At 45.2% G+C, this 17,543-nt stretch overlaps 1 protein-coding gene across 3 annotated transcripts; it reads right to left on the bottom strand.

The window, feature by feature from the left end:
* Positions 1 to 1,490: 1,490 nt before the first annotated feature.
* Positions 1,491 to 17,335, bottom strand: zgc:165508 (uncharacterized protein LOC100101652 homolog). 3 transcript variants are annotated; one of them, XM_036537253.1, is made up of 5 exons: positions 16,679 to 17,335; positions 7,946 to 8,039; positions 7,617 to 7,799; positions 4,483 to 4,620; positions 1,491 to 3,452 (listed from the first exon to the last, which is right to left on the bottom strand). In XM_036537253.1, exons 2-5 carry the CDS (start codon positions 8,013 to 8,015, stop codon positions 2,905 to 2,907), a joined length of 939 nt encoding a protein of 312 aa, XP_036393146.1. In that variant the 5' UTR covers positions 8,016 to 8,039; positions 16,679 to 17,335; the 3' UTR covers positions 1,491 to 2,904. The 3 variants fall into 3 exon arrangements, with proteins under 3 accessions (XP_036393146.1, XP_036393145.1, XP_036393144.1); XM_036537252.1 differs by having other exon boundaries at positions 16,784 to 17,335; XM_036537251.1 differs by lacking the exon at positions 16,679 to 17,335 and adding an exon at positions 10,006 to 10,537.
* Positions 17,336 to 17,543: the final 208 nt, after the last annotated feature.

Genomic DNA, 17,543 nt, shown 5'->3' with positions numbered 1-17,543 from the left:
ACGGAAGAAGGAGCCAAGTGGGGATGCATATCTATTTGACAAGCATTTAACAAAATGACAACAAACAATCAAGCCCTGGCTAGCATGGCATGTTGAGAAGGAGAATTTATAACAGAAATCTGGAATGTCAAGAAAGGGAAAGACAGGGATGAAGGCACAGCATTCGAGGTGCACCTGAGATAGACTGACTCTCTCAACATGCCTCACTCAAGGCCAACGAAACTTCCCATTTTGTTCCTGCCTAGAAAAATATTTCTCTTTATTTGCATTACAAAATCTGAAGAAAATCCTTTTTGACCTGAACCTCGACATCTCATGCAGATTTGCCCATCGTTGCAGCCCAACAGGAGAGTCAGAGACCAGTCTGCCCATGACAGTAGTTCTCTGATAATGCCCAGCAAGGTATGAGATAAAGGTTGTACTGACTGCTTTTTTTAAGTGGACTGCAGTCCTCCAAAACACAATAATAGGTTAGCTTTTTCTGGTTATCAGTGTGCTCGTTGTATTAGACAAAACTGTTTGTCAATGTAATTACTCTGTAAATATTTACATGTGGTTCAACTAAAGGGAAAAAATTACCAACATAAATCAAGCAGAGAATCCAAAATTACTTTCCTGGTCACAGCACCAGTTGTTACTGTCTTCCCCTCTCAAGGATAATTAAGTGGTACAGCCCTTTTGGTGGCATCCTCAACAAGTCTCTCTTCCCCTTCACAGAGTCTGACATGCAACTTGGTATGCTCCAATATTCTAGAGTCCTGATTGGTGAGCTGCATATCAGTACAGAACAATGGTGATCCTCTGTGCTGAATTACCAACCAAAAGTACCTAATGAACAGCATTTTTTAAAGGTAAGTGAGATATTGTATTGTTATTCAGACATTGCAGTCTGAGTACTGTCTTCCCAACTTACACACAACAAAGAAATGCAGGGAATCCCCCAGGGGTCCTTTGATAGATCTCTTTGCTTTTGTCACTGTGAATCTGCAGACAGGCACCCCACCCATCAGCAGGGCAACTGAACCCTGCACTCATTTTCCTATAAGACCAAACAAGGAGAGAGATGAGGGAGGCAGGACTGAGATGAAAGGCAGGACTCCTTGGAGCACTGGCTGGGTGGGACTTCTTGAGCTGCATGGTTTACAGTCTCTGAGGGTGACTCCCTGTTCCTTCAGACCAGACTCATGATTGGATCAATAAAAGAGACAGTTTGTCCAAAGACAGCAAAATCTGTCTGTGAGTTTTTTTTTTGTTAATTTGAGAGTTTCTAAACCACCAGGCCTCAAGGCCTGCCGATGTTGCCATTTTCTTCATAAAAAAGAGGTCTGTTTTCCATTCCTACTGCAGACAGAGAGGCTGGCAGAACAATCCAGAGAGAGAGAGGAGAGAAGAGCTGTCTGTGAGTGAGTCTGTGTGTGTGTGAGAGAGAGAAAAAGAGAGAGAGTGCGCAAGCAAACTGTGTGAGTGTGTGTGTGTGTCTGAGAGAGCTGTTTGTGTGCGTGTGTGTGTGTGTGTGTGTGTGAGAGAGAGAGATGAGTGGAGAAATGCATGAAGAAACTGTGATATGACAGCAGAGGATTAAGAAGAATGCAGAACTCAGAAACATGTAGAAAGGAAAGGATTAACAAATTGAAAAGAAAAATGCATGCAGTAAAGGACATGACAGTGACAAGAACAAACAATATCACAGTATCCTCTTCAAAAAAAAGTCAGATTTTTTTCATTTGTTTTTTTTTTTTTCCATTAGACCATATCACACAGTGATAACAAAGAGATGAGAAACCTACGGCCACATTAGCTTCGTGCAAATCACGGACACAGCCACGCCGCACAGTCAGGGAGATCAAAGCATGACAATGCATACAAAAATATAGAAAATCTGAGACACAATTCACCTCTTCTTCACTGCATCACTAAAACCTAGTGTTTTTGTTTTTTTGTCTTTTTTCATTTTTTTAACCAAACTTTGCACTTCTAGCACTGAAGGTTTACTTCAAGAACATTCTGGGTTTTTTTTTAAGACAACCATGAATGTAATTTCTCCTTCAGAGAAATTCATCACAAAAAGCCTGCTCCCCCTCAACCCCTCAGCTATAATATTTTCTTATGGTCAGAATCATAATCATTATCATAATAACATCATGTTGAATGATAGAAAACTAGTACAAGAAAAAGCATATCCCTTTTAAATTATTCTGTGAGAAATATTTTTAAAAGACATCTTGTCAATTTAAGAACATTCCAGCATTTGCTTATACTTTGTAGTGACAGGTTAATAGATTGGCATACTCAGCAAGCCATGCCATTTGAACAGCTGCAGTCTTTCTTGCAAGGGAAGGGTTGAGGTGGCAATGTTTGAGTTTCCATTGCAGATGATTTGGTCAATGGAAGGGAAGGGAGGGAGGGAGGAGGATGAAGGAAAGGGGGGGGGGGGGGGTCATAACAGCTGGAATTACAGACCGTGCTCAAGACCACATCAGCCCGCATGTTCATTTCAGCACTTGCAACACATGCAAAACATATTTCATTTTCAGTATTTTTTTAATTAATTTTTTGTTTTCTCAGTTTTTGTCCCTCTTTCCACCTCTGTGTGCTCTGAAGCCTTTGACCAAACCCACAGGCGACCGGTTTGTGCCAAACCCAGAGGTGGCAGTCCATCCCTCCCACTACTGACACGATTGTTTGGACGCTGCGACACAAAAATATATATAATACATATCAACCCAAGCAGGAGGGAGGAGGAGGAGAGGGAAGGGAGGAGGGGGGTGGAATAAGGCAAGTAAGAAGGAGGAGACAAAGGGTTAAAGAATAACTAAACATGCAAAAAAGGTTTAAATAAATTAAGACTAGCTGGGTGGGTAAGGGATGAAAAACAACTGAAAAAGACCCTGAGGGACAGAGGAGTCACTGGTCTCTCTGCTCCCTCCCCTCCACCTCCTCATCCTCTTCCTCCTCCTCATCTTCCTCATCCAGCGACACCACTCCGGAGGAGGCCACGTCGGAGACCTTCCGGCGGGTAGCGTACCCCTGCGGGAGGTCCCGGCAGACGCTCTCGTAGTCCTTGCAGGGCAGGTCCTCGTCCTCGGTTGGGGACAGGTAGGACTCGGAGTATGAGACGGAGAAGGAGGAGTCGTCGCCCGCGCCTCGCCCGAGGCCCCGGAACGCGCAGTCCCCCCCGGCCCGCTGGAGGCGCGCCAGGATCTCCTCCCCGCCCTGGAGAGCGCCCAGGATCTTGGCGGCCAGGTCGGCGGGCGAGGCGGGCGGGCAGCCCAGGTCGCGCAGGAGCGGGTGGTCCTCCAGGCTGCAGAGGCTGGAGCAGAGGGTGTCGGGCGAGCCGCCCGCCGGCGAGGGTTCGGCGCTGCTCTCTGCTTCGCAGGGCGTGCGGGCGACCAGCTGCTGACACACGTGGCTGTGTAGGAGGTCCCGCAGGTAGTGGGGGTAAGCCATCGTGTCTGAGGGGGGAGCAGATAGGGGCTTAAGTCAGAGGAGGTGAGGAGCCAGGATTCTGGATTATGTATGAGTTACTCATACAACTCAAACCCTCACTCACAAAACCAAAAATGTTCTGAAAATGTACAACCAATGAGACACAAGATAAAATCCTTTTGAAAGTACAGGATTATAATGAATATGTATGCATTTTTTAAATAGATACCCACCGACAGCGGTGAGCTGCAGCGAACTAAGCCAGTGAAATGTATTTCAGACAAGCCAAAAAAGCGTCCCACGGCCTCCCGCCCCCTTCTCCTCTCATCTGCCGCAGAGGAATCAAATTAAACTTTCAGGAGGCATGAATGCTGGAATATCAAATTGCACCAGGGAACAAAAATGTTTTCAGAGGAGGAAAGTAGGGCAGTGGGACAATGGAGGCTCCATGCCATCCAACCGCTTTGCGGGGGAGGGGGTATTCTGTAAACTGAGGGGCCACGTGGGTGCAGTACTGAGGAGTGGGGGGGCGTGGAGTGAGGCAGGGTTTGAAGCCACTGTCAACTGGCTACAGTGCAACTCATTTCTCTATATGGAAATGTGGCACAGCACATACCTGACCCTGTGACCTCCACTTAAGGGAGAGGTGGGAGAGAGATAGAAGATGGGGAACAGGAGAAAGAAAGGGGTATGGCTTAGGATGACCCTGTCAGCTAACGGTGTTTGGTATTGAAAGACAATACTGAGTTTGAATGGAAGGGACAGATAAATGAATAACCTCAAACAACAGAATGTGAGGGCTAGAGAGGACTCTCAATGGATGAAACTGATAATTTATAAAAGTTTGTGCGTGTGTTTGTGTGATGGGTATGTCTTGTTGGGTGTATTGTGTTGGTGTCTTTGCAGAGGTGAGAGTCTGAGCAGGTGTTTATTTGCATGAGAGCATGTGTGTGTTCTGTATGTAATTTCTGTTTGTTTATGTTTGTGTATGTTTGTGTGTGTGTGTGTGTGTGTGTGTGTGTGTGTGTATGTTCATAACTCTACGCAGGCACACACCTGTGCTCAGGGTGGTTTGGGGGGGCTCATTTGCTGGGGGGAAATCCTCATCGTAAGAGTCATCATTGGAGTCGTCGCCATCCACCGACGACCAGGCGCGGAGCTTGGCCTCAGCAATGGCAAACTGCTCGGCCACACCTAGAGAATATATACTGTTCAAGGTCCACATCCAGAAAGCACGCTCAAACTGCCCGACTACACACGCACAGACACACATGGTCCAAAACACACATGCTCTGACACATGCGTGCACACACACACACACGCATACATACAAACACACATACACATACACACACACGCACGCACACACACACACACACACACACACACACACACACACACACAGTCCAACACACACCTGATGCTCACTCTCATGTAGCCTGCAGTATTTCTTCACAGTCTGATTAAAACTGTAAAAGCTGTAATTGAGGATGGGCTTCCAGTGTCATCAGGACTCACCCCCGTCCCTGCAGTCTGAACAGAACTCATCCCTGAGACACTGGCAGTAACTGTCTGAGAGAGACCGTCCGCTCCAGCTCGCTCTGGAAGACCGCGTTCAGAGCAGGTGCGCGCCGCGTCCTCCGCCAGGGGAAACGAACGCCCTGCCGACTGCCGTGCCACGCTCCACCGGCCACTTGCGTCGTGGACACGGGAGGCCTCGGGACACTGACCCTAGGGTCCTCCTTCCCGTTGCGCTCTGCCCCCTGGAGCTGGAGGTGACTCAGCGCTCGCGTTGCGCTCGATGACTGCAGCAGACGTGACGGAGCAGGACGGACAGTGCTGCCAAGGCACATCGTTTCCGCTCACCTTCATCCGCTCTCTCGCTTCTGCTCTCTCTGTCTGTCCCTCTTCCTTCCTCTCTCTCTCTCTCTGTCTCTGTTTCTCTTCCTCTCTGACTTTCTTGCTCTTACTTTCCCTGTCTCTCTCTCTCTCTCACACAGTTCATCAATGCCCTAAATTTTTCACTCCTGCATTCATATAGTAATTCTCCAAACTAACAAAGGGCTTTACTCATCTTTCTTGTCAAGGTGAGTCCTGGGACCCCAACCCTCTCACAATCAAACGGGTTTGTAGAGTTTTCACATAGAAGACCAGGGTTAAGCAGCCCTGTAAAAACCGTGGCTCTCCAGGACCAGGATTGAGCCACCCTGTAGGCACTGTTCCTTTTTACACTTGGCAGTGCTAGTTGGTCGGTATGACTCTTTGTGGAAGGAAGATGCGAGCTCCAGAAACTGGCTGAATTCAGGGGACGCAAAGCAACAATAGGACACTGATGGTGACACAAGCCTGTCTGGAGGATGTCTGTCTCTGGTGCCCTCAAACTTACAACATCCTGCAGGAGTCTGGAAAAATGGGTCAACAAATCTGCCCTGCAAGCATGCCTGGTCACACTGATATCCCCTCTAGCTGAGCCACTGACCCCCCCTGCACAATGGTGTGACTCAGCTGCATATGTGAGTGACATATATGAGTTTTGCGTAATGGAAACTGGATTTGTGATTGGCTCAGATCTCAGGTGTGCATTTCTGCTCCTCTATACGCATGCCCAGCTGTAAAAATGGATAATCTGTGGTTGCCTGTTTAACGTTAAGTACCTATGACGTAAGTGTACTATGGGTATGGCAGATATATACAGTAGTAGTGTTGCTGTTTGTGCTGCTGTAGGAATAATAGATGTACAGTTCACTTAAAATACATGTAGCAATTTGTGCATGTCAGGCTGAAAGGCTGTAGCTGTAGATGCATGCAAAGTCAATAAAAAATTTAAATGACTAGACAGACTGTAAGAATGCTCAACAGTCTTGCAGCATGGTGCTGTGAATAAGGAACTTGATGTATAACCGGTGTGTTGAAGGCTCATATCTCGGGTAGGGCGATGGCACTGCTCCCTCAAGAAAGGTCCTCCACATTGCTTCCATAAGTATCTGGCTGTGTGAAGAAATAATATGTAAAATGTAAGATTTATAAATCACCCTAGACAAGGGTGTCTAATTCCAAAATGAAAAATGTGGAAAAAAATGTAGTTTAGTTTATTATTGATAACCAGTCCAGCTGGGGTCCTGATCTACAATAACATGTGAATCAAACTGAACTCCTTGAAGGCTGCATCTGTGCTGGATTCTCCTTCCATATTAGCTCTTTACTTAATCAGCCTGTCCTACTGCTTCATTTTTTATAGCTTTTTATGTTTTAGAAAGAACATCAGTATACAAGTAGGCAGGCAATAAACTCTACCAATGTAGCCACGAAAAACGGCCATAACCAAACTCATGCACACACTGAAGGATTTGAGTTTGACGCCCCTCCTCTGTGCCGTGGTTTGTCAGAGTGTTAGTGGGCCTCTGCAGTACTTCGCGGGGGGGAGGAGCTCGTGCGGTGCGTTATTGAGCGATTGAGCAAGGGGAGCAGTGGCAGAGTACATGGGGGAGCTGGGAAGGGAGGTGGGGCAGCTTGAAAGAATAACAGTGTCAGCAGGACGTGCGATGAAACTGAACAAACTGACCTCAGTTAACCCGCAGTTACAGCAAGACGGACGCTTGTGCACAGAAACAGCACCGTCATACCACTGAGAGGAAAAAAAAAAACCCCACAGTGCAGATTAACCTTGGGAGTCTGCAATGCAGGGCCAAGAGTAAGAGAGAGAAAAGACAGAGAAGGGGACAGGTAGCAGAGGAGGGAGAAAAAGAGACGAGGCGCGCTGTGGATGACAGGAAGGCAGAGACCCTGTAGGTCACTGAGTCAAAGAGTCAGAGAAAGACACAGCAGAACAAAGCACCTGAAGAGGTGCCTTAGCCAAATATGCTAAACCTAAAATGTGTTGTTCCCCCAACACCAAGGATGAGATAATGGGGTTCGACCTGTTGCCACTAGTTCACTTGTCAAGGTGAGGACATGATCCTTGCATCAAGCCAACTGGACAGCAGAAAGGCCAGGATGTGAGTCACAAAAGCAGGAGAGAGAGCAACAGGAGGGGGGGGGCTACTACCCACCTGCGGTTACTCTTGAAAGAAGCAGGGAAAGAGGAGTTAGTGACATAGGCAGCACGGAGGCGAAGAGGCTAACAGTGCTACTACAGGTACAGCAGAAGCCAGCAGCAGGGTGAGAGGGGCTGCAGTGGAAGGGGGACCCACCTGCTGCAAAGCGGGCCTCCTGCTCTCCTTCGGTGAGGTCGGAGTACGAGTTGAAGTCGGATTCGAGGGCGGCGGGCGAGTCAGTGGGCTTGCACCACCCCTTCCACTCGATCAGGTGTGCCACCCGCCCCTGTGCCATGGCCGTAGGCTTCGTCACATGGTCCTTCACCACCTGAGAGATACCTGTAGCGGAAAAAGAGATGGCAAGAATCCTGCCCTCAGTATCAGCATGCAGGTGTGTGTGTGTGCATGTGTGTGCATGTGTGTGTGTGTGTGTGTGTATGTGTGTGTCAGCATGAGTAGATATTAGATGGCTTTTGTATACTTACCGTGTAATGATGACCTTGCCAGTGCCGCAATCTCTTGAATTGTAAGTGCTCTTCTCGATTTTGGCAACATCTCGACAGTGTCTTCAACATTTACCTGTAAACAATATACAAGCAGTCAGGTCCTCTGGCGGCACTGAGCTGAGAGCAGCAAGCACTCCACAAGGACACCGTGAAAAGGACAAAACATTTTAAGTAGAATACTGAACAAACCAGAGTAAAAACTTAACATTCTAACAATCTCTTTTAAACTTCTCTTTTTAAACTTGTTTCAACTCACAGAAAGAAATCAGGAACGCACAATTACTGCACACCTATGTACACATTCAATACTCTTTGTTTACTGGATGAGATTTTCCAGCCTGGTGAAAGTGTGAGCAGATACAGATGGTTTTAAAAAGGAGTTTCACAACATCAGCCTGACCCTGCCCTATGTGTGAGGGTGAAGTATGATACTACATCTTCCACTGCAATGCTGTTGAGAAAAAAACAACACTCTTAATATTAATGCCTTGTACAATTGATTAATACATCTACTACAATTGATATGGCAGTGGTTTCTGCAGTATATGAAATGTGACAATTCTGGAAAACTGCACCACGGGTATTCACCCAGAGTCTCTCCCCTCTCCCTTCCTCTCAATCCACCTCTTCTTCTGTTTATTCATATATTGTTTTGCCGGCTGGAAGAGTGTAAATAATATAGCGCGCATTTCAGACGAAGCGAGAGAGGATCTAGCAGAAGCGCAGACACTTGTTTGTCATGCGCACATGGTAGAAGATCGTGGCAAGCTGCCAGTTGCCGCAAAGCGCAAAAGACAAAAGGTGCGAGTTGTTGCGTACAGTATGGGGCCTTTCCAAATGAGCCCATACAAGCAATAAGGGACGTACATAAAAGACCGCCCCCTCCGTTCTGGAAACTCACACCGGCGAATATCTACAGCCATTGTATCAAGTTGATGTGCGCTTTTGTTCTGCATTTCTTTTAATAGACTTCAACCACGTGGCGTGTGGATCTTGTTTATAATTATGGCCACTGATTAGAAACTAAGCCAGGATGTTTATCGTTTATTCATGAGAGTAAAGCATTAGGCGAGGCACCATGACACAGTTTGGGGCGCGCACTAAATACCAAAAGTATAAATAACCACTACCCCACGAGGGCTGATATTTCCGCGTGATTATCTCTGTCGTGGAGGAGCGTAACAGCCTGAGAGAAGAGACATAAATCACAGGGGAAATCTCGGGATTTAAAACACCCTCGGGTCTGCTGCGACACCTCCCAACCCTCCCGCTCGCCTACTGCCCTACTGAACACAGGGCGCGTGGAATGGCGAACTTTAAGGCACCCGCGCGAAAACTGACAGTCAATTTTATGACGTGTCATCTTGTCTTTCATCCCCGGAGTCAACAGACTAATGGAAAATCTTCTGGGATGTCGTAATCCGCACGGTCTGGTGAACAGAAGAGAGAGATATTGAGGCTACCGTTACTTGGCTCATACACCACACTCGCCTGTGGCATCCCACTGATATTTGCTCCTTGTTCCAATGTCAGCCATACTCCTTATCCAACCCGTGGAAAATGTGAACGTGTGATAAAGGCCTAATAGCAACAAATCACCAAAAAATAATGCATATCAAGCCATTAGTATTCATTTAGCTCCCTGTAAAGCCATGAGCTTCATAGATCAACAATAAGACGCTAGTCTTCTACGGCATAGACAACCAGCGGGTGTTTCAAGCCACTTTTCACACACAATGTTATTACAAATGAGGACAGGTTGCCTTTACCCCTGGGATTATCTGCGCAGGACCATGGCTGCACAACAACAGAGACGTGAGGCTGTAGCAGACAGACACGACGCGGGAGGAAGCAATACCCTACAGGTTTCAGATCCTGGACAGCTCTTGGGTTTTCGTCGCGATCTTACAATCAGCACATGAATACATCTTATACAAGCCAGTATGAAAACTATGATGGAATTATAACGCACACTTTCAGATGATAACATCGAATGGAAGTAAAAAAAATATATATTGGATATTACAGAAATATGATACCACAGTGCCTTCTTCCGTGACAACGCCCCTGGTTTTATCAAAGAGCAGCTTTTCCATCGAAGAAGCGTAACATAGCGAATTCCACTTTACGAACATGTCACGTCTGTGGTCGCGCTTGTGTAGCTCTTGTGCTTGGCTGTGCGGTGAAACAGATCTCCTTCCCACAACTTTCCACTAAAGGTGCATTTCTATAGCAACCGGTCACCATGGAATGATTTCTCTCAGGATACACGGCGTGATTTGCAGATGACGTCACATGCACCACTTTCGATACTTGCTGCTGCTTACTGCAACCTTCTTCCTTTGCCTTTCTCTGTCTCTGTCCTTTTCTTCCTCTGAACGCTGAGCACCTCGGCAAAAGGTATGGGCTCTGTGCGGTAGGACGCAGACATTCATTACATTGTTTGTCGAACAGGAGAAGGCGATGAGCCGCAGCCTGTGCTCCCGTGAAAAGCGCCGTGGAATCAAGTCAATCAGTGCGCGAGCTTCGGCTGCAGTACTTCAAAGAGGCCACCGTGTGATAAACAGGCATATGGCTTGAGCTGAATAACTGGCTCCAGATCGTCTATCTGATACTGTTACACTGGATCCTCATTAGGGTAATGTGCCAGCAGCTTGGATGCCGCGGGAAAGCCTGCGGTCGACAATCGGGGCTTCTTACTTGCTAAGACGGCTTGCGTACATTATTGCTTCCATATGGCCCGGGGTCTACTGGAGCAAAGAATTCTGCTCAAATCAATGTATAAGTCATTTGTTGAATCCATTAAAAACTATAAACAATTAAGTTAAACACAAATTAACTGACATTGGCAATGTAAACAGTAAATCTAATCAACCTACTGCTGTATCGCTTCGTTTGGTTATGACTCATTTGGTAGTGCTCTGTGCTCCGTATGCCAAAATCTTACGGATCAACCGCCATTTAGTGACGTCTGTTAACTGCTGGCATTTATTTGCAGCTGGTGCAACCACTGCAGGAGTTACATTACATTGGAAGCACATTCTTTCATGGAAAACACTTCATATAATATTTAGGCATATGTTCTTATTTTCACTATCTGTAGTTTATTTGTCTGTTTATACTTGCGTTGCTTGTGTCCTTTCTAATCGTTTACATAGAGTAGACCTATAAACGGATCGCACACTTCGAATATGGTAGTGTTTCAAGCATCCAAAACGCAATTGTGACTGTACAGTTGAGCTTCGCGTGCGATCTCCATGATACTACAACATGCAAGACACATTTTCTTAAAGTACGATGGCTGCAAGAGTGGAGACTAAGAAGAGACAGCGATAAAAATCCATAGCTATAGGAGGCCGCACAAGACTAACCGTCCATATCTTTATAGTATTGGTGTTTAATTCCATTTAGTCGAAAGCAAGAGGCATTACATTGAATTCTATTGAGATTCCGTATGAAAACTGCATTAAAAATTAATTGCTAATTACTCTGAATGACTTGCGAATAATTAGAAAACTAACTGGTGAACATTTAATAAAAAGCAGAATGGAGAACCCAATGCGGAATCACTTCTTAACGACTCGGATAGCTTGGTTAATTAGGTAATTATTAAACCAGGAAAGGTTGAGAAAATAATTTTCTGCTTCACATACTGAATTACAGAGTTTCCCGAGAACTCTATTGAGAGCGTCTGTCAGCTTTGATTATTTGGGTACTCTCGCCATACATCATATCGCGTTTCACAGAGAATACGCAGGAGTCGGCCGAGGACGCTCCGTTAATTTCAAACAGATATGCTCTCACATACCTAGACATGATTTAGATCGTTTTTGGGAGACTGCTTTAATATTCACACGGACTATTTTCCAGTTATCCGTTCTCTGTGTGGCCGCAAGGTAATTAATAAATAAACAAAAAGATAAAAACAAAGTTTTGTCAAGAACATGTATGTAATCTTTTTACTGTATGTGACCGTTGTTACCTAACGTCCAAGGCTGGATATATGGTCATGACATGTCAGGCAATTTTTAGGTGAATCTCTAACTGGTACTCAGCTGTCAGAGTTCATACGAATTAACTTTGAGGCAGGGACAAAATGGATCACACCAAAAGATCAGCACCTCACAGTGGTTCCAGCTCTTTAGCAGGGCGCGGTGTAAAACTCTGTGCGCCAAGCAGGTCCGAGTGTTCCCCAAGAGCGTGAGATCCGAGAGGGAACTCGCTGCGCTCCAGTCCACGAGTAACGTACGGTCGACTGGAACTGTGAGAGGGGAAGACAAGGCAATCCATCCAGAGGCACAAACCTCACTTTCCTCCTCACAATCCGTCAAGCCACTAAGGACACAAACCAAGTATTAAATACGAATCTGTGCGAACGCTCAGCAAGCCTTCCATGGTATCCCAGCTCCTCTGTCATTTTTCACGACTCAAATGATACAGCCTCTACCAGTTGTCTTTATTCGATGAGTTTTCACTCTAGAATTTGGGACTGAATTTCATTATCGTTGTCTGATTCCAGAATTTGACGAGAAAAGTTCTTCTAAAAGTGGGTATGGTTTGTGAGATCTTGTGGAAAGGGCTGCGTATGAACGAGGCTGGTTTCATGTGAGAGGTACCATGGGAGGGGATGTCCTTCGTGCAGGTGGTCAGTGCAATCATGCTGTGCCATGCGAATAAAGTGCAAAGAGATTTAGTGCCAGCGCTGGGGGCAGAGGAGGATGCATCTCATGGACAATGGGTCAGCAAGGCTCGCGCCTTCCATATTCTGCACAGTGCCAGAGAAATCTCTCTCCATTTGAATCCAAAGTGACTGAATTCTGAAAAACCCTCCTGAATTTTAAACAGACGATTAAATGCCACTGAGCGCCTTTCACGATGCCTAGCTCAAAACCAGAATCCCCCTGGCCAGGCTAAATAGTGTGAAACCTCATTGAACCCAGATAGTGACATCATCTATTGGCTAACGTTAGAACCCAATCCAATAAGCTAATATAATTATACAGTTGTTTCTCTACCCCGTGGGATACAGTGTGACCGTCTAGTCGACAGATACAGATTCTTGTCTCAGGTTGGCACAAGCAGAATTTTACGACGTCCGTCGCCATCACTTTCCAAAAGTAGTATCATCGGTACTGTAGTACGCTTTGTACATTACCTCGTTCAAAGATAATCTGTCAAAATAACTGACAAAAACTATATATATGACTAACGTAATTTATAAAGACACAGAAATAAAACGCGTTAGCCTACTTTGTGCCGTTTAAACTAAATAATATGTGCAGAAAATTTACAGTGTGTATTTGAGGCAATTTCATGCTCAGGACCTACAGTTACCTCTATTATGTTAAGGTCAACTTCCATAAGCAATGTTGGTTTCCCCGTCTTCTGTAATTTTATAGACCAGGTCGGCTTCGCACAATCAGCAGCTGCAGCACCGTATCATGCTTCAGTGAATCTGACCCATACTGTCCCATCGGATGTAAGATAGTACAATACTCGTTTTGTCGGTGCCATTCACCAAGCCAGTTCAAGTTGCCCACCCTCGAAGAACTCAGTGTACGGTGTCTAATGAGACGTTTAAGATCAAATGCCTTGTTTTTCGCCCTTTCTTTCCACTAATGGTATCATCTGGCGGGCTGATATAGATGCGTGCGGTGATCCAGAGAACATGTGCTTTGTAGACAGACGTTCCAAACGGTTCTTTTCATAACTTGGGTTGACATTAAAACTTTCGTTTTCGACAAGTTGAAACAAACGTCTGAATTGCTAAGACTGGGTTTTATCTTATGGAGAATGCACTTCTCTCGTGGCCCATCTTACCTGCTGAGATCCCCTACACCTCATTACTCGTCGTCATGACAACGCATCGACCCGATGCTTAAACTGCGGGTCTTAAAATTAGCAAATCAGTAACAATACAAATACTAGACTGTACCACCGCTGAGCACAGTCAATATCTATACGTTTATTTATTATGTGTGTTAATTTATCAAACAGTAAGCTACTTTTACGCCTGATTATATAGAGATGTCAAAACTAAACTAAAACGACACTATACCGCCACAAAATGTCTGCAAAAAATATCGCACCAAGACGTCACAGACGTTAAAATAGCGTATAATATAATTATATTTTGGCAAGAATATTTATTATGTATAATATTTATATTTATGTTTATGTTTTAAAAAACATCAAGTGTGTAACGGAGAGTGATAATTGTAAACAGAGAATTTATTTTTACTGTTTTCTGTTCGCGTTCAGTGAATATGACCACGTCACATCACCCAAACACACACACGCGCGCGCGCGCGCGCGGGCGAGCAAGCGGGTGTGTACGGCCTCTTGGTCAGGGGAATGCGCTTGTTGATCCAATAAGAAACGGTTTAGCCTGTCTGTACGAGCTGAAGAACTAGTCTGCAACAGTGAAATATAGCCTTAGGATACAGTAGTGGAAAACAGATAAGTTATAATGTGGAGGACATGAAAGTCAAGAAACCTGTGAAAAATACTGAAAGGCAGAAAATGACAGATGACAACCCACACTGCGCATCCTGCCGTGTCTGGTTTTAACAGCGACAGACAATGCAGCACCGCGTGTGCTTCTGTACAGTGCGAGAATGCATTCTTTTACTCACACGCTTGTGTGGAACTGCGACTCGACTACCTGACGGTTCGAAGCGTTCATTCATCTCATACGCTTCATGATGCATTGGTTAACTCCCACTCCGTTGTCTCATGCCCCTAAAGAGTCTCGCGTTTATATATCCGATCTGTATTCCAGGCGGGAGATCACTTTTCCATTTGGTCCGTTTTTCGCGTGAATGTGTGCGTGTGTGTGTCCGTGTGTTCGCGTAAACGGCATTCTACTCTTGTTTGTCTGTTTCGACGGCCATGGGAGCTCACTTCTGTCGTTGTCCCTATAAAAGCACCGGAACTATTACAGTGTCTCTCTCCTTTAGGTTTTCCCCTGCCATTCTGCACAAACTAATGAAGAAATAACTATAATTGGAGCAGGGCAGTGCACAGTGATGGCATTAAGAGGGCAGAATAGAAGGGGGACTGAGGATCGTTTTTATTAGCTGTGATAGTAACTTCTTCAGCTAAAGATGAAAAATTAAGAAAAATCCATATTTTCCGTCACAGGGGAATACTACTATCTTCTTTAGGATATGTGCAATGAATAATAGACGTTGACTGATTGATTTTAAATAGATGAAAGTATCTTGTTGCTGTTGCATCATTCAACCTGTTGTGATATAATTCTTAATTATTGAGAAAAAGGGGGCGGGGCAAGCAATACGATAAATGCGTTTCAACTGGTTGTTTTTCTTTTTGCACGAAATGCTTTATTTAAGGACAATATACTTGCACACTAAGGAGAACGATAGTAGGTAGGTAAGTATAAAACACAAAATCACACTTAAAGCATCGGGACTTTTCTTTAGTTTAACGATTGTTGAAGGCTACTATTTAAGCATAATATCGTTCGGGTCTAAACAGACCCAAAACAGCAATTCATAAACATTCAGAACTATCACAGACGCCAGAAAATTACCCAATTTACATTATAGAAGTCACGCCTGGTGTAGAATGAAATGTGTGAATCTTGAGATGCAGCTGTGTATGTTGTGTTTATTTCTATAGGACAACACAGTGAAATTGAGCGTGCTACCTTTTGTCTGCGTTCTGAAGTGCCTGGAAGACAAATACATCATAAATAATTAGGGAGCAGCAATAAAAGGTTAGCAATTAAAGCGGTGGAAATAAATCTGGGGTATTTGTCGAGGCTACCGAATAGCACGGTGGTTGTATTTCATGTTTGCTCGCGAGGATAAGCGTGTTATCATGTGAACGCGCGGGTGAAGGGGGAACGCGTGATTTGTCGCTCTTAGAAGGCCCTGTCAAATGAATCACCTCTAAGAGATGGAAAAGACATATCAAGAGGAAAGACGACATGAGCATGAAAGGGACATCATCCCAAGATTAACTGAAAGAACACCGAAGGAAATACGTATACAACAATCACATAACATTTGAACCACAGAACCCTGTCAATTTACACCAGCTAACAGATGACAGTGAATCATGATTTATTTGATTTAAACATTGGAATTATTTCTTTCTTCTTTTCACTCAGTCAATGATATTACCGCGGATAAACTAAGGAATTCACGTATATATTTTAGGAATAATTGCACGGGAATTCCTTAATTATGTGACACATTCCACAGTATATTGTAATGAAGCAATTGTTTCTTACCTTGCAACTAAATTGGGTTATTGCAGTCAAACGCATCGCGGTTAGCAAGGGTTCTGTCACAAACGTGAACCTGCTCGTGGCATGACTGCTCAAGCAGCAATTCACCCTCGCCTCCGGCCAGAGAAAAGCTCATGCTGTCTAGCATCCAAAAATCTGCAGATGCTCCGATGGCTGTCTCCTGTTGACCGCGTCAACAAGACCAAGCGTTTGTTTAAATTACAACCTTAAAGCCACAGCAGCCACTGGCACGGCGCGAGCCTCTATAGCGTCACAAGCTCTCGCAGAAAGGTAAATTATTCCACAGCCCGAAAGAAAGCATCTCTCACTAATGCACATACCAAGACGCCCAACAAGATAAATCTGAAACTCAAACTGCCTTGGACGGTACCCGTGCGTTTAGGTTAGAGCGGTACCCGTGCTTTGAGCATGTAACAAAACGAAATCAATCTTACCGAGTGGGGTTTTCGAGCCAATACAGCCCATTATCACGGTGAAATTGTTTGGTTTTTGTTTGGAAAAATGAACCTGCTTTTGTCTGGTTATATATCTCAGCGTACCTCATGGACTTGGAGTCCCTTTTCTCTTCGTCTTTCCCTAAAGGATTCCCGGTGAGTTCCGCAAGGAGGGCGACGTGCTTGCGCTGAGGGCGGAGAAAAGTCCAGCCACTTGGATCTTGTGCTTCTCTTAGATGATTAATTATCTGTTTGCTTTTTATTGTTGTCTCTCGCTCAGAATGTGGCTTTGTGTGTATCCACGGTCTAATATGTGCCTCTTGTCTTGTCTTTTAAACCGAGCCCCCCAACAATCTTACGACTACGTCACCCGAGGAAAGAGCGATGCGTCTGTTTCAGCACTACGGCCGGTGGACAGCGATTGCCAGAACGGGTTCAGCGGCAGCATTGGCGTCGCGCACACAGGATTCCTTCCGCAGCTGCCAGTGAAGTCCACACACACCAGCACGGGATCTACTCTCGATAGACCCGCGCTCTGCGTGTGCTCTACTGTCGCTGGTCTTCCAGCAGGAGACAAGCAAGGAGCATCGGTCCAAAAAAACATGTGAAAACAGGCTATATAAATGAGCCTGTTCTTTTTTTATTTTTTTATTAGGAGCGGAATAGCCTCTGATTGGATAAAATCGCCGATTCGACCGGCCTATTTCAGCGAGAGAGAACAGAGATGGAACGGAGAGGAGAAGGGAGAAAGAGGCGGGCTTTGAGGAAAAAATACATTCGCTGCAACTGATGTCAATTCAGATAAGAGCTTCCGTCTCTGACGACATACTTTATCCTTGTAGAGGCAACTTGAATTAATAAGCGC

Source organism: Megalops cyprinoides, chromosome 9 (assembly GCF_013368585.1).
Source record: "Megalops cyprinoides isolate fMegCyp1 chromosome 9, fMegCyp1.pri, whole genome shotgun sequence".
Classification (NCBI taxonomy): domain Eukaryota; kingdom Metazoa; phylum Chordata; class Actinopteri; order Elopiformes; family Megalopidae; genus Megalops; species Megalops cyprinoides.
The sequence above is the reverse complement of the archived record's forward strand: the minus strand, read 5'-3'. Positions and strand labels throughout refer to the sequence as shown.